This window comes from Heterodontus francisci, chromosome 6 (genome assembly GCF_036365525.1).
Source record: "Heterodontus francisci isolate sHetFra1 chromosome 6, sHetFra1.hap1, whole genome shotgun sequence".
Taxonomy (NCBI): domain Eukaryota; kingdom Metazoa; phylum Chordata; class Chondrichthyes; order Heterodontiformes; family Heterodontidae; genus Heterodontus; species Heterodontus francisci.
This window is the reverse complement of record NC_090376.1, coordinates 53,616,499-53,634,300: the sequence shown is the minus strand read 5'-3', so window position 1 is coordinate 53,634,300 and position 17,802 is coordinate 53,616,499. Positions and strand designations below refer to the sequence as shown.

At 42.7% G+C, this 17,802-nt stretch overlaps 1 protein-coding gene across 3 annotated transcripts in view; it reads left to right on the top strand.

Annotated features, from left to right (window-relative positions):
* Positions 1 to 17,802, top strand: part of mphosph8 (M-phase phosphoprotein 8) — a 94,362-nt gene that overhangs the window by 38,622 nt on the left and 37,938 nt on the right. For all 3 annotated transcript variants that reach the window (XM_068033689.1, XM_068033688.1, XM_068033690.1), the window contains exons 4-7: positions 984 to 1,086; positions 10,426 to 10,674; positions 13,890 to 14,015; positions 16,585 to 16,673. In XM_068033689.1, coding sequence (XP_067889790.1) covers positions 984 to 1,086; positions 10,426 to 10,674; positions 13,890 to 14,015; positions 16,585 to 16,673 — 567 coding nt within the window. The remainder of the gene's footprint in view (positions 1 to 983; positions 1,087 to 10,425; positions 10,675 to 13,889; positions 14,016 to 16,584; positions 16,674 to 17,802) is intronic.

The following is a 17,802-nucleotide window of genomic DNA, read 5'->3' as shown; positions in this document are numbered from 1 at the left end:
AAAATTAGTGAACTAGATGGGTTTTATATGGCAATTGCAAGTTTCATGGCACCATGAGTCAACTTGAGACTAGCTTTCAATTGCAGATTTTTATTAATTTAAATTCCACCAGCTGTCATGGTGAGATTTGAACGTGTCTCAAGGGCATTAGCCTGGGCCTCTGGATTACTGCTCCAGTGACATTACCACTATGCCACCAATCTATCTTTCCTCCCATTGGGGGAAGCATTTGACTTTGGACTGATATCTTTCCTGAGACAGAAACTTGGGATGTAAAGGATTGTGCACCCATCTGTATTAAGGAGGGCAGTGTGTTTCGTTATTATCTATTGCCCAGAGAGCTTGTATACATTGGCAGAACAGGCTTAATAGACTGAATGGCCTACTTCTGTTCCTTTAAAGGTTTCTAAGCATAAGTTGAAACTAATGGAAATAATTTTCTAGGCACATCTGGAGCAGCCATTATGAACGGTAGGAGGGAATTAGTATTCAAAGCAAATATCTTGTTAACCTCTTGCATTTATGATGCATGGCTGTGATCTCATGACTTCAGTCTAAATTTGAAACCACTGGAGGATGGAAATACATTGAAAGTGAAGATTGTACTGAAAGTGGAAAAGGAACATAAAACTTGATTTGAAATACAAGTGTTCAACTTCTAAATATACGTTTAATATGGTAAATTATCCTGTTGCTTACATTTCTGCATGAACTGCCTCCTGATTTTTGGTGATTCTGAACAGCTGCTCATAGAATGAGTTTAAAAAAAATTGTATTCTCTTTTGAATCAAGTTTAAGAATTTTACTGAATTTACCAGCCCTTTTATAAATATTATGGAACTTTCCAGTTTTCTGAAGTCTAGAAGTGAATATCCAATCTCTCAATGTATGGAGCATTTCTAGTTTTGTTTTTGGTTTCAGCTTTATGCATTTTCATCCTAAACATAATTAACATTTATAGCCAGATAACTTTATTTTTCCAGCCCTTTTCCCGAGAGAAATTGGGGAAGAAAGGTGAAGCAACCAAAGAAATGTCTGATAAGTTGGATATGGACAAAGGGCGAAAAGAACAAAGTGTGGACCGCAGTAAGTAAAGGGATGTGCCTTTTGCCAATGGTTTCCGCATGCACCACAAAGTTAGCCGACCATTATACAGTTATATTTAGCATTATTGTGGAAAAGGACAATGACAAAACAGGAGTAAAAGTTCTAAATTGGGGGAAGGCAAATTTTACGAAGCTGAGGGGTGATCTGGCGAAAGTGGACTGGATACAGTTACTTGAAGGAAACTCTGTTTAAAAAAAAAACCAAAAAAAAAAACCAATGGGAGGCATTCAAAACCGAGATTCTACAGGCACAGTGTAGGCATGTCCCCGCAAAGAAAAAGGGTGGTACTGCCAAGTCTAGAGACCCCTGGTTATCTGGAAGTATAGAGGGTAAGATAAAGCAGAAAAAGAAAGCTATGATAGTCGCAAAAAACTTAATACTTTAGAAAGCCTTGAGGTATAGAAAATGCAGGGGTGAAGTAAGAAAGGAAATTGGGAAAGCAGAGAGAGGACATGAAAAAATATTGGCAGGTAAAATCAAGGAAAACTCAGATGTTTTATTGGTACATTAAGAGTAAGAGGATAGCTAAGGAAAGAGTAGGACCTATCGATGGACAAGGTAACTTATGCGTGGATGCAGAAGATGTGGGCAGGGTTCTTGATGAGTAATTTGTCTCCGTCTTCACAAAGGAGACGGATGATGCAGACATTGTAGTTAAAGAGGAGGAGTGTGAAATATGAGATATGATCAGCATAACGAGAGAGGAAGTACTAGAGGGTCTGACATCCTTGAAAGTGGATAAATCACAAGGGCCAGATGGATAGTACCCTAGCTGTTAAAGGAAGCCAGGGAGGATCATTTTCAAATCCTCACTAGATACAGGCGAGGTACCAGAGCATTGGAAATCTGCAAACATTGAACCATTGTTTAAAGAGTGCGAGGGATAAATCAAATAATTATAGGCCGGTCAGTCTGACCTTGGTGGTGGAAATTTTTTTAGAATCAGTTCTGAGAGATAGGTTAACCTGTCACCTAGAAAGGCACGGATTAATCAGGGATAGTCAGCATGGATTTGTTCAAGGAAGGTCGTATCTTATTAATTTAATTGAATATTTTGAGGAAGTGACTAGGAGGATTGATGAGGGTAATGCAGTGGATGTTTACATGGATTTTAGTAAGGCATTTGATAAGGTCCCACATGGCAGACTGGTCAGAAAAGTAAAAGGCTAGGGGATTTTGGGGAATTGGATCCAAAATTGGCTCAGTGACAGGAAACAAAGGGTAATGGTTGACGGATGTTTTTGCAAATGGAAAGTGATTTCCATTGGCGTTCCGCAGGGTTCAATGTTGGGCCCCTTGCTGTTTGTTGTATATATTGATTTGGACTTAAATGTGGTAGGCATGATTGGGAAATTTGTGGATGATGAAAAAATTGTCCATGTAGTTGATAGTGAAGAGGATAGCTGTAGACTCCTGAACGAGATCAATAGTTTGGTTGAGTGGGTGGAAAAGTGGCAAATGGAATTCAATCCGGAGAAGCGTGAGGTAATGCATTTGGGGAGGGCAAACAAAGCTAGGGAATACACAATAAACGGGAGGATATTGAGGGGTAGAGGAAGTGAGACCTTGGAGTTCATGTCCACAGGTCCCTGAAGGTAGAGGACAGGTATATAGAGTGGTGAAGAAGACATATGGAATGCTTTCCTTTATTGGCCGAGGTAAAGAATACAAAAGCAGGGATGTAATGTTGGAACTGTATAAACGCCGTGGGAAGGGAACGAGGTGGTGGGGGTAATGGAGGAGTGGACGAGGGTGTCGCGGTGGGAATGATCCCTTCGGAATTGGGGCATTGAGTACAAGAGTTGGCAGGTCATGTTACAGTTGTATAGGACTTTGGTTCGGCCACATTTGGAATACTGCGTACAGTTCTGGTCGCCACATTATCAAAAGGATGTGGATGCTTTGGAGAGGGTGCAGAGGAGGTTCACCAGGATGTTGCCTGGTATGGAGGGCGCTAGCTATGAAGAGAGGTTGAGCAGATTAGGATTATTTTCATTAGAAAGACGGAGGTTGAGGGGGGACCTGATTGAGGTGTACAAAATCATGAGAGGTATAGACAGGGTGGATAGCAAGAGGCTTTTTCCCAGAGTGGGGGTTTCAATTACTAGAGGACACGAGTTCAAAGTGAAAGGGGAAAAGTTTAGGGGGGATATGCGTGGAAAGTTCTTTACGCAGAGGGTGGTGGGCACCTGGAACGCATTGCCAGCGGAGGTGGTAGATGCGGGCACGATGGAGTCTTTTAAGATGTATCTAGACAGATACATGAATGGGCAGGAAGAAAAGAGATACAGAACCTTAGAAAATAGGCGACATGTTTAGAGAGAGGATCTGGATCGGCGCAGGCTTGGAGGGCCGAAGGGCCTGTTCCTGTGCTGTAATTATCTTTGTTCTTTGTTCTTGGAATGCTGACAGGAAGGGAGGAGAAGATGCGTTTGGTAGTGGCATCACGCTGGATGTGGCGGAAATGACAGAGGATGATCCTTTGGATGTGGAAGCTGGTGGGGTGGAAAGTGAGAACAAGGAACACTCCATTACCCCCACCACCTTGTCCCCTTCCCACAGCACCTTCCCCATTTACCTCCCCTCTCCTGACTATGCAAGGCCCCAAACACTCCTTCCAGGTGAAACAGCGATTTACTTGTACTTTCAATTAAGTATACTGCATTGGCTGCTCACAATGTAGTCTCCTCTGCATTGGGAAGAACAAACGCCGATTGGGTGACCGTTTTGCGGAACACCTCCGCTCAGTCTGCAAGCATGACCCTGCGCTTCCGGCTACTTGCCATTTCAACCCGCCCCCCACCCCGTTCCCATGCTCACATCTCTGTCCTTGGATTGCTGCAGTGTTCCAGCGAACATCAATGCAAGCTCAAGGAACAGCATCTCATTTACTGATTAGGCACACTACAGCCTGCCGGACTGAATATTGAGTTCAGTAATTTCAGAGCATGACTGGTCCCCTTTTTATTTTATTTATTAATTTTTTCTTTGTTTTAGTTTAGTTTGTTTCTACTGTGCCTACCCACTTTTTTTTTTTATGTTTGTGCTCGGAGCCAGGGCTGTTCAGTTTACATTCAATTGACACCCTCTCTGTACTAATGTTTTGTCTTTCACGACACCATTAACATACCGTTTGCCTTTGTTCCATGACCTTCTGGTCAGTTATTCTCTGTGATCTTGTCGTATCAACGCCTTCTCTTTTGTTATCTCTTGCCCCACCCCTGCTTTACTTGCTTAAAACCTTTTGCATTTTTAATATTTGTCAGTTCTGAAGTAGGGTCACTGACCTGAAACGTTAACTCTGCTTCTCTCTCCACAGATGCTGCCAGACCTGCTGAGTATTTCCAGCATTTCTTGTTTTTATTTCAAGTTTCCAGAATCTGCAGTATTTTGCTTTTAGTTAGAATGGGAGTTAATTATTATGGAGAACAAACGCTACTGTAAACTACTTGGGCCAAATGGTTTGTTTTGTGCTGTAGGTTCTATGTAACATGTTAAAAAAAATTATCCATATTGGATGTCTTGAAGATGCAGGGGGATGGGAACCTAAATTGTAGTTCCAGTGTGCAGGATGTTGAGAGTAGTGAGGTCAGGGATAAGGTTATAAGGACACAAGAGGGCACTGGCAAGCAAGAGCTTGGTTTAAAATGTGTCTACTTCAACGCCAGGAGCATCCGGAATAAGGTGGGTGAGCTTGCAGCATGCGTTGGTACCTGGGATCTCGATGTTGTGGCCATTTCAGAGACATGGGTAGAGCAGGGACAGGAATGGATGTTGCGGGTTCCGGGATTTAGATGTTTCACTTAGAACAGAGAAGAGGGTAAAAGAGGGGTGGGGTGTGGCATTGTTAATCAAGGAAAGTATTACAGCGGCAGAAAGGACGTTTGAGGACTCGTCTACTGAGGTAGTCTAGACCGAGGTTAGAAACAGGAGAGGAGAGGTCACCCTGTTGGGAGTTTTCTATAGACCTCCAAATAGTTCCAGAGATGTAGAGGAAAGGATAGCAAAGATGATTCTTGACAGGAGCGAGAGTAACAGGGTAGTGATTATGGGGGACTTTAACTTTCCAAATATTGACTGGTAATACTATAGTTCGAGTACTTTAGATGGGTCTGTTTTTGTCCAGTGTGTGCAGGAGGGTTTTCTGACACAGTATGTAGACAGGCCAACCAGGGGCGATGCCACATTGGATTTGGTACTGGGTAATGAACCCGGCCAGGTGTTAGATTTAGAAGTTGGTGAGCACTTTGGTGATAGTGATCACAATTCGGTTAGGTTTACCTTAGCGATGGGCAGGGACAGGCATATACAGCAGGGCAAGAATTATAGCTGGGGGAAAGGAAATTATGATGCGATTAGGCAAGATTTAGGATGTGTAGGATGGGGAAGGAAACTGCAGGGGATGGGCACAATCGAAATGTGGAGCTTATTCAAGGAGCAGCTACTGCGTGTCCTTGATAAGTATGTACCTGTCAGGCAGGGAGGAAGTTGTCGAGCGAGGGAGCCGTGGTTTACTAAAGAAGTTGAAGAGCTTGTCAAGAGGAAGAAGAAGGCTCATGTTAGGATGAGACGTGAAGGCTCAGTTAGGGCGCTTGAGAGTTACAAGCTAGCCAGGAAGGATCTAAAGGGAGAGATAAGAAGAGCAAGGAGAGGACACGAGAAGTCATTGGCGGATAGGATCAAAGAAAACCCTAAGACTTTCTATAGGTATATCAGGAATAAAAGAATGACTAGAGATAGGTTAGGGCCAATCAAGGATAGTAGTGGGAAGTTGTGTGTGGAATCGGAGGAGATGGGGAAGTGTTAAATGAATATTTTTCGTCAGTATTTAGAGTGGAGAAAGAAAATGTTGTCGAGGAGAATACTGAGATACAGACTACTAGGCTAGATGGGATTGAGGTTCACAAGGAGGAGGTGTTAGCAATTTTGGAAAGTGTGAAAATAGATATGTCCCCTGGGCCAGATGGGATTTATCCTAGGATTCTCTGGGAAGCCAGGGAGGAGATTGCAGAGCCTTTGTCCTTGATTTTTATGTCGTCATTGTCGACAGGAATAGTGCCGGAGGACTGGAGGATAGCAAATGTTGTCCCCTTGTTCAAGAAGGGGAGTAGAGACAGCCCTGGTAATTATAGACCTGTGAGCCTTACTTCGGTTGTGGGTAAAATGTTGGAAAAGGTTATAAGAGATAGGATTTATAATCATCTTGAAAAGAATAAGTTCATTAGAGATAGTCAGCACGGTTTTGTGAAGGGTAGGTCGTGCCTCACAAACCTTATTGAGTTTTTTGACAAGGTGACCAAACAGGTGGATGAGGGTAAAGCCGTGGATGTGGTCTATATGGATTTCAGTAAGGCGTTTGATAAAGTTCCCCACGGTAGGCTATTGCAGAAAATACGGAAGTATGGGATTGAAGGTGAATTAGTGCTTTGGATCAGAAATTGGCTAGCTGAAAGAAGACAGAGGGTGGTGGTTGATGGTAAATGTTCATCCTGGAGTATAGTTTCTAGTGGTGTACCGCAAGGATCTGTTTTGGGGCCACTGCTGTTTGTCATTTTTATAAATGACCTGGATGAGGGTGTAGAAGGGTGGGTTAGTAAATTTGCGGATGACACGAAGGTCGGTGGAGTTGTGGATAGTGCCGAAGGATGTTGTAGGGTACAGAGGGACATAGGCTGCAGAGCTGGGCTGAGAGTTGGCAAATGGAGTTTAATGTGGAAAAGTGTGAGGTGATTCACTTCGGAAGGAGTAACAGGATTGCAGAATACTGGGCTAATGGGAAGATTCTTGGTAGTGCAGATGAGCAGAGAGATCTTGGTGTCCAGGTACATAAATCCCTGAAAGTTGCCACCCAGGTTAATAGAGCTGTTAAGAAGGCATATGGTGTGGTAGCTTTTATTAGTAGGGGGATCGAGTTTCGGAGCCACGAGGTCATGCTGCAGCTGTACAGAACTCTGGTGCGGCCGCACCTGGAGTATTGCGTGCAGTTCTGGTCACCGCATTATAGGAAGGATGTGGTAGCTTTGGAAAAGGTGCAGAGGAGATTTACTGGGATGTTGCCTGGTATGGAGGGAAGGTCTTACGAGGAAAGGCTGAGGGACTTGAGGTTGTTTTCGTTAGAGAGAAGGAGGAGAAGAGGTGACTTAATAGAGACATATAAGATAATCAGAGGGTTGGACAGGGTGGATAGTGAGAGCCTTTTTCCTCGGATGGTGATGGCAAACACGAGGGGACATAGCTTTAAGTTGAGGGGTGATAGATATAGGACAGATGTCAGAGGTAGTTTCTTTACACAGAGAGTAGTAGGGGCGTGGAACGCCCGGCCTGCAACAGTAGTAGACTCGCCAACTTTAAGGGCATTTAAGTGGTCATTGGATAGACATATGGCTGAAAATGGAATAGTGTAGGTCAGATGGTTTCACAGGTTGGCGCAACATCGAGGGCTGAAGGACCTGTACTGCGCTGTAATGTTCTATGATTGATGGAACAAATCAGAGCGAATTGGCAATGTGATTTTTGTCTCAATATCTATTCAGCTCTTTTGCTACTCCATCTGAACAAAATGTGGAGGGACTGATTGTGCTTGATCGAAGACCCATGGTAGTATGCAGTTGAGTATCCACTAGCTTTTATGCAGTGAGTGAGTCCAAAAGGGAGTGTGCTATTCTAATGAGTACCAGAACGTTCAGAGCAGATGAGCGTAAAGTGGAGTAGAGGCCTGCTGCCCAACCTGGACCCAACGACGTATCGGGTCGGGACCAGCTTTTGGGCTTTGGTCCGGCCGGATATACACGTTAAGTGCTCTGCTGGTAAGTATTAAAAATAAAAAAAACTTACCTGAGCTGGGAGTCCGGGACGAAACTTGAGTTTGCGCAGTGAGCGAGTGACGTCACTATGACGTCTCATGCATGCACTGCAGTTTCTTGCAGGTTCGGTGTCAGGAACGTAAGTAAAGGGATGGTGGGGTTCTGGGCAGGCCGACGAGTGGCGGGTTCGGTTCGGTTCAAGTTGGGCTCGGGGCAAAATCAGAGGGACTCTAGCCAGGTCGGGCTTGGGCCCGCTGTGGTTTGGTCGGGTTCTGGTTGGGTTCTTTTTCCCGACCTAAAGCAGGCCTCTAAAGTGGAGGTATTTGCTCCCCAGACAGAATTGGCAAGTTTGGTAATGTTATTTAGTGTTTTGACTTGCTTGGCAGTTTTCATTAGATGGGCGTTTGTAGGTTAATCACTAATTGAGGATGTACCCAGATGACCAGGGTGAACGTGTTTCAGAAGTTCTTGCTGCTTTTAGTAAGTGACTGGCAATGGTCTTGGCTGACACAGAAGATCATGTCTTTGCTCGTGGACGTTGAGTAACATGCAGATAAGGGATGAGGCTCCAGATTTTCTGACTATAGGTATGTAAAATTTGTACTGCACATTTGTAACCCCACTATTTTAAAGAGGGAGCGAGAGAGAAAACTGAACTACAGACCTGTTAGTTTGATGTCAATAGTAGAGAAAACGTTAGAATCTATTATAAAGGATAACTGGACACTTGGAAAATAATGATATGATTGGGCAGAGTCAACATCGATTTGTTGAAGGGAAATCATGTTTGACAAACCTGTTGGAGTTTTTTGAGGATGTTAATTGTAGCATAGATAAAGGAGAACCAGTGGATGTGGTGTATTTGGATTTTCAGAAGGCTTTTGATAAGGTCCCACACAGGAGGTCAGTAAACAAAATTAGAGCGCATGGGATTGGGGTAATATGCTACAATGGATTGTGAATTGGTTACTGACAGACAGAGAGTAGGGATAAACAGGTCATTCTCAGGATGGTAGGCTGTTACTAGTGGGGTACCACAAGGATCAGTGCTTGGGCCACAGCTGTTTACAATCTGCATAAATAATCCAGATATGGGGACCAAAGGTAATATTTCCAGATTTGCTGATGACGCAAAACTAGGAGGGAATGTAAGTTGTGAGGAGGATGCAAGGAGGCTTCAAGGAGATTTGGACAGGCTAAGTGAATGGGCAAGAACATGGCAGATGGAATATAATGTGAATGTGTGAAGTGATCCACTTTGGTAGAAAAAAACATAGACTATTTCTTAAATGGTGAGAGGTTGGGAAGTGTCTATGTCCAAAGAGACCTGGGTGTCCTTGTTCATGAGTCACTAAAAGCTAGTATGCAGTTGCAGCAAGCAATTAAGGCGGCAAATGGAATGTTGGCCTTCATTGCAAGGGGATGTGAGTACAGGAATAAAGATGTCTTGCTGCAATTGTATAAAGCCTTAGTGAGACTGCACCTGGAGTATTGTGTACAGTTTTGGTCTCCTTATCTAAGGAAGGATATGCTTGCCATAGAGGGAGTGCAAAGGAGGTTCACCAGACTAATCCCTGGGATGGCGGGATTGTCTTGAGGAGAGATTGCAGAACAGGGCCTGTATTCTCCAGAGTTCCAAAGAATGAGAGGTGATCTCAGTGAAACTTACAAATTTCTAACGGGGTGTGACAGGGTAGATTCCTCTGGTTGGTGAGTCAAGAACACGGGGACACAGTCTCAGAATAAGGGGCAGGCCATTTAAGACTGAGATGAGGAGGGTGGTGAATCTGATGAATTCTCTACCCCAGATGGCTGTGGAAGCTCAATCATTGAGCATGTTCAGGACAGAAATTGATAGATGTTTGAATGCTGACGACGCCGAGGGATATGTGGATAGTGTGGGAAAATGGCATTGAGATAGATCATCAGTCATGATCTGTTTGAATGGCGGAGCAGGCTCGATGGGCCGAATGGCCTACTCTTGCTCCTATTTCCTATGATCCTATTGTACTGTCAGTTTTCCACAGATATCAGTAAGCGTACTGAACCAGTTAACCTCCTCTTCCTCTAAGTGTTTATCACAATTATTTGTACTCATCAATGGGAGGTGAAAGCTATGTCTAAATTACCAGCATGAAATAAATACTTTCAGACATCAGATTGTAACCAAGAAAAAGATGTCAACTTAATGAAGGCAATTAAGAAAATGCTTTGACACTGCAAATTGTTGATAAATTGGCGGCAGTGATACCCTAAACATTAATCCTGCATTTTGAACATTTTCATGTATCAAACACTGTTAGTTGCTGACTTCATTCAGTAGTTGCTTTCAGAAAAACAAAGTAAGTGATTTTTAGAAATTGTATTGACTCCTTCAAGAGTGCTGAATCAAATGGTTCAGACGGACATTATGACCGTCATAGTAGTTGTTTAATAAATGATCTGGAGACGCTGACCCCCAAGCTGCCTATTAGTATTGTGTACTTATTCTGTCATTTTCCCATTTGTTTTATAGACAGTCGTGAGATGAAAGGTCTTTTTGACAAGTTCCTGATTCCGTTCACTGATGCGACTGATGAGGGTAGGGAGAGTCAAGATACAGTTTCCCATGATTCTAAATTTGAGGAGAACCGAACTAAAGGGAAGAAGCAGATACAAAAAGATAAGAAAAGCACAAAAGAGGAGAATGATTCCAGAGTGCAGAATGCTATTGAAGAAACCCAAGCAGTTCTCGATACTATGTCTCAGACTGGGGAGAATCCAGGTAGAAACTAGATTTTTGTTTTTTAAATTACTGGGGTAAATTTTACATTTTGTTACCTTGAGAAAAGTTATTTTATGAAATGATTGAGCTTTCAGCCTCTCAACCTTCAAATGTTTTGTTTTAAACCTAAAGTACTGTAAAATCTTATTTTTCAAGGTGTTGTCTTCTAACATTGTCAGGGTCAATTTAGGCATCATAATTCCAAACTACTGAGCTATCCTTTTTACATTTAATAAGAGTAAAAGTGTGCTCTACTAGTTGTAGAGCCCTGCTGCCCAGAAGAATATGGCTAATTTAGCATAGTCTGGTGATTGGGTCTGGTGCCTTCTGGTTTGTATGGCTTAATACTACACTTTGCTCAGTTTAGATGGATAGAACATCTTGATCTGTCACTTCATACCAATTCCCACAGACATGTAATCTTCTGGACGAGATGAAAAACCCAGGGTCAATAAAAGGGAACAGAACTCTGGAAAATTCTTCTCTGCCCCAATCAAAACTAGTCCAGGAGATCATGTGTTTATCTACTAATCCATTTACTTTCTAAGTAATGCAGTATCTGCCCCTTTCAAGAATCAGTCCAGCTCCTCTTGATGTAGGCATATAGTGAGTCACCATACCAGCTGGTAGTGCATTCCAGAGGCTCACTACTCTCTGGGGAAAAGAACTGCCTCATGTTCAGTGTATTGCTACTTTTGCATAGTTTAAACACCTGTTTCCTGGCCCTCCCCATTCTTTGAAACTGGAGTAATGTATCAACAGGTTTGCAATCTAGCCCTTTCATTTTATAAACCACTATTGGGTTGCCTCCAAGACTACTCATGAGTACTTGGATCCAGCTCTTTAAGCCTATATGAGTAACTAAGTCTGGAATCATTCTTGTAGCTCACGTCCTCTGAACTTTTCCCAAGGACACTATATTGCCCAACATGTGAGAGTACCAAACCTAGACACAATCCTTGTTGGCTGTCCCTCGATTCAAGGATAACGTCTACTCAGTCACGAATTTCTGCCATGGGTTTTTGTGATTGAACAGGCCGATTCATGACCCGCAGATTTTGGGCACATGGGGCAGGACGTCCCACAAGGTAGTGGGATCCGGAGTGCAGATTTGCTTCCTTTTCTTTCCTTCTCTGCTGCCACTCTGCCTCATCATTAAGGCGTTTGGACTCTAAGCATGATGCAGCTTGATGGGCAAGCTGTCACCATATTGAATGATTGGTGGCAAGCTCCTCTCCTTCAGTGTCAAAGCTGCTATGCTTCAAAGAGAGCTTCCCTGTGTCTTTGAAGCATTGTCTTTGTCCTCCCCAGAATGCTGGCCATTTGACAGTGAGAAAACAGGACCTTGCGGGGGAGACAGGTTTCGGCCGTCTGTCACAGTGTCCAAGTCCATCGAAGTTGATTTTGTTCCTTGCTCCTGGTAGGGGCACCCTTGGTGACTAGGTCAAAATCCTCAATGGCAGAACGAGCGAAGGAAAACTGTGTGTCTCCAGCATGTAAAGATGGAAGAAGACAGCAGCTGCAAGGTGGTCCAGGTCATCATGGTTTGACGCTCCACCAAAATCTGATGACCAACCCATGAAGATCGTGTGGACAATGACGGCACCCCAAGGTCCCCACGTTGAACAAAGTCACGTGCAGGCTTCTACCAGGGTCCTTTTGCCAGGTCCTGTGGCAGTGGAGAATTGGAGACGGGGTCAGGGCTGTGAACCTGGGAGTCCCCAGTCCAGAATCTGCACGCAGGCAACATGCATGAAGGTCATTAAACACCTGTATTGGGACAAATGTGCCCTTGGACCAAAGGCGGCTACCCAACCCGAACCCGATGGGACCCGACCTGTGTCGGGTTCGGGTCAGGTCGGGTTGCACTTCAGGATCTGGCATTCGGGCTCGGGTCCGGCCGTGTCGGACACGCTCTATCACGGGTAAGTGGCTCCAATGTTAATTTAATTTTTGGACTAGAAAGGTGGTTTTGTTAGTTATTTTATGCTTGTGTAGATCATCAACAAAGTGAAAAACGGAAGGTAAGTTAACTGATGGTCGGGTTGGGCAAGGGCTCTGGTCAGATGTGGTTCTGTCTGGCTCGGGTCAGTTTTTTTTTTTGCAGACCTTAGCAGGCCTTTACGTTGGACAGCAGCATCTGTGACTCAGCAATCCCCTTCAGGTTACCCTCTGCTCACCCCAAATGGGGAATGGGCTAGAAAAGGTGTGCTAAAAATAGGCTGTCCCACTTTCTGCTGGCTGGGGAACCACACCTTGTGGGGTCACCATCTTTGTGGTCAAAAAGAAAACTTGAAATTTTGCAACTTGAAATTTTAGAACACTCATGGATAGTCTCAAGAGTGACTGTCTGTCTGGAAAGAAGAACTGCAGTCGTATCACATGAGCTATCAAGACTCCAAATAGACATCGCCACCTCAGTGAGATCCGCCTTCTTGGGGAAGGGCAACTGAAGGAACATGTAGGGGGATACACCTTCCACTGGAAAGGAAAGGCTGACGGTGTCCCTTGTGTCCACGGAGTTGGTTTTGCCATCTGGAATAGTATCTTTGATGCACTGCCAGAACTCCCTAGTTGTTGTAAATGGAAGGTTTATGACACTTCACCTACAGCTCCGTAATAATCAATATGCCACAGTCATCCTTGCTTATGCCCCGACCCTTGACTCTGATGAAGATGTTGAGGAAAAGTTCTATTCTGACCTTGATTAAGTCCTCACTGCCATCCCAAAAGAAAAGATCATCCTTTGGGGGACTTTAATGCCAGGGTTTGGCCGTGATTCCGATGTCTGGAGAGGAACCATGGGAAAAGCCAATGCAAATACTGTCCTCCTCCTGACAGCATGGCCTCAGAATAACAACATCCTCTTCCGTCAGAAGGACAAATACAAAACCTGGAGAAAGTACTCCAGATGTGATCTAACCAACGACCTATATAACGATAGTGGTGTCCTTTTGAGTTTGCTGAATCCTTCTATTGATACAACCCAATACCCTGTTAGCTTTAGAAATAGCTTCTCTGCATTGGTCATGAACCTTTAGAAATCTGTGCATTGTATTGCCTAAATCCTTTCTTCCTTGAAGCACTTACAGTATAATTGCCTGCAAATGCAAATTCAATTCAAGATCTCCAGTTTCAGTACTTCTGCATCATTAAGTTACTTTAGAGTTGTTAATTTTAATCATAATCGTTTAAATTTAATCTTTAATATTTAGATGGAAAACAGGAAATGCTAAAGTTGGGTGTGGACTTGGAGCTTGATTGGATGACGTTGGATGATTTTCAAAAACATTTGGATGGGAATGACGACTTGCTTTCTGTACCAAAAACAATATCCAGTAGTAAGTGTCGATAAGATTATATTTTTTGAATGAGGATTCTTGGAGGCCACTTGCAAAATCATTGCACTATAAATTAACTTCATTGAGCTCTCCTTTACAAGTTAACTATTGACTGTTAAGTATTTACAAGTTCAATTTGAGTTATAGATTACATTATTATGATCGCCATGCAGCCAACCAACAAACCAAATGGATCTAATTTACTGACTGACTCCAGTTTAGGAAACAAAAGAAAACAGACAAGATTTCACTTTTAGAAATTTTACTTTAACACTCAAACCAAAACCAACTTAAATTAAACATGAACTAATCGTTAAATCACAGTCAACATGTATATCTTGAAGGTTACACAATTATTAAATGTAACAAAGATGGTCCTTATGAATCCACTGATCAGTCCTGTCAGCAAGAGGGCATCGAACGGTCCCAAAGTACATCAAAATTAGGAATTTCCTAAGCTAGTTTTCCAAGTTCTGTTCTCCAGGATGCAGATACGGAAGTAATGTCCCGTCAATAGCGAGTGGTGTAATTTTTCCTTAAGGTTTGGTCTTGCCATCTCTCAAACAACCTCGGCCTTGTCCACAACAGTCCTGATGGCGTGGTTCCATTGATAACTGTTTAAGTCACTGAAGACAGTGGTCGTAAGTCATATTTATCAATGATCATCTGAGTCCAGGCAACTTTAGGTCTTGGGCCTATACTCTTTTGAGTTTAGAAGAATGAGAGGCTATCTCATTGAAACATACAAGATTTTGAAGGGGCTGGTTAGGTTGGACACTGAGTGTTTCCGCTGGTCGGGGAATCTGGAACACGGGGACACAGTCTCAGGATAAGGGGTCAGTCATTCAGGACTGAGATGAGGAGAAATTACTTCACTCAGAGGGTTGTGAATGTTTGGAATTCTCTACCCCGGAGGGTTGTGGATGCTCCATTTTTGAATACATTTAAGACTGAGACAGAGTTTTGGTCTCTCGGAATCGAGGGCTATGGCGAGTGGGTGGGAAAGTGGAGTTGAAGTCTAAGATCAGCCATGATTGTATTGAATGGTGGAGCAGGCTCAATGGGCCATATGATCGACTCCTGCTCCTATTTCTTGTGGGCTTGTGTTTCTCTGCTTCTGTTAAAACAACTGTACTAACCTGCTGCTTTGTAGTCTGCCCTCACAGCTTGCAGTCTATTTCAATTCCAAGCAGCTTCTCTGGAAGCACAATAACCTGCAGCTCCCAGCTTGTCTCTTTAAAACAAAAGATAGCTGTTTTTGCTTCCATCTACTGCAGAATAGTCTTCTAAACTTAAACTTGAGCTCTAGTCACATATCTCTGGTCACATCTCTGATCATAAGATTTTGTTTCAAACTGGTTAGGACCAATTTTGTCTTCCAGAACTCGCTGAAGCTTTTGGTTTAATTTCCAGTACATGACTATCTCGGGGGCGGGGGGCACACAAACTTTGAATCTAAAGTCATAGCACCTAACAGTCCATTCAACATGTCAGCTGTATGGAACGCAGTCTGCACACTAGGACTGCATCACGTTATCTGAAATTAATTTTTGGGATTCGGTAACGCTTGTATGAATTATAGTCTGGATAGGTGGCATATGTATTGAAATTGAGAAAAGAATGCAAAACAGGTTACTATGACATGAGGGTTGATCAGTTTATTCTGTGTTACTACAAAATGTTTTGATATAGCCATGGTATCTTGCAAAGAATTACATTAGTCCTTGAGTTAAGAATTTTGGAGCTTGACCAGAGATCAGCATCTTATTTTGATATGAGGTAGAAATGCTTAAAATGGATTGTATATTAAAAAAAAAGGTTATGCAAACTCTTGAACTTGCCATTAAATGTTGGCCTTGAATTTATGATGTCAAATAATGTAGGTGGTGTATTGCTATTACACAAGCCCAGCTTTGCAATTGATGCAGGAATCAATACAAATATTAATCGTGTGACTCATATTTATTCATGTAGATGAGCATCACCAGTTGAGATCCATGCTGAGATATTGTTTTGTAAATCTAAGTATAGGAAGGTTCCAAGAGTTTGAAAGTTTTTTGACCTTTCTTCAAACTTCAAATAATAAAATTGTGTGCTGTTGCTGAAGTAGGCCAATGCCACTTCAGCCTCGAGTTTGTTTTCAGCATACTAAGGGCATTAATATATTTTCTATTTCCAATCAGATATCCGTGCATTGGACAAATTATTTGATTAGTTAAAATATGCTTTATATAAGGTATACTCCACCACATTGGGGAAAATGAACAATAGTTAAGATGCACTCATACCAAGTGAAGAATGTGAATAGTGTTTAATGATTATAACTTGAATGTGAGCATGCCCATTGTAAATTAAAGCACTGGCAAGTTGAATTGGACTTGGGCCACCGGCCATGTGCTGGAAGCTGTGCATCACTATCCTAAAATACCAATTTATTATCATCCTTGTTAGGGTTCTTAGATAATTTTAACATAATTAAACTAGTAAAATGCAAATATGAGAGTATAAGGGAAGCTCCTAATGGATTGAAAAAAGTTTTGTTTGATTTATGAACTTATTCATGTTCTAGGTGTATTGCGTGATGCAGTAAAAAGTGGGAACTATTTGGCAGTAAAATTGGCTCTAAACTCGGGTCAAGAATATAATCTGGATCAAGAGGTATGTCCATATGTAGAAGTAGCATTTGCTATAATCCTCAGATTGCATTTTTCACATGCAAATACATCCTTTTCCACTGCTATCCTTTCTTGACCTGTCTGCAGCCTTAGACACAGTTGCGCACCACCCTCCAGAACACCTTTCTGCAATGGCAAGCTGGGACTGCTTTTTCCAGGTTGCATTCTTGCCTATACAGTTGTAGCCATAAAATCTCCTACAATGGCTTCTCTTCCTGCCTGGACACTTAATTCTGGTGTCCCTCAGGATCTATCCTTGGCCCCCTCCTAGTTCTCATCTATATGCTGCTACTCGGCGATGGGCTGAAGGGCCTGTTTCTGTGCTGTATGACTCTGACCTCACCCAAAGACACATGAGGTTCCACATATATGCTTATGATACTCAGCTCTGCCTCACTATTGACTCTCATGACCCCTCTGTTTTGTCAAGCTGCCTACTTCCACCTTTGTAATATTGCACTTGTCTCTGCCCTGTCTCAGTCCATCTGCTGAAATCCTCACCAATGCTTTTGTTATGTCTAAACTCCTCTATTTCATTACTCTTCTGGCTGACCTCATCTTACGCCTTCCATAAACTCCATCCAGAACTTTTCTGCCTTTATCCTAACTTGCACCAAGTCCTGTCACCCATCACCCCTGTACTTACTGGTCTGCATTGGCTCCTGTTCACCAATGCCTCAATTTAAAAATTCCTATCCTCATGTTCAAGTGCCTCTGACCTTGCCCCTCCCTATATCTGTAACAGTCTTACAGCCCTCATAATTCTGTGTTCCTCCAACACTGACCTCTTGTGTATTACCTACTTCCTCTGCCCCACTATTGGTGGCCATGCCTTCAGCCATCTGAGCCATAAGTTCTGGAATTCCGCCCCCAAATCCCTCCTCCACTAAGCCGCTGCTTAAAACCTAAATCTTTGGTCAAATGTTCAGTTTCCTGCCCTAATGTTGTCTTTGGATTAATGTTAATATTTATCTGATTATGCTGCTGTGAAGTGCTTTGGGTCTTTTTTTTTATATAATTCCTTTAACATAGTAAATGAAAATTGTTGAATATTTATTTGTAATGAATGCAATTAAAGTTATTTAATACTTTTATCATTAATAGTATTTTCT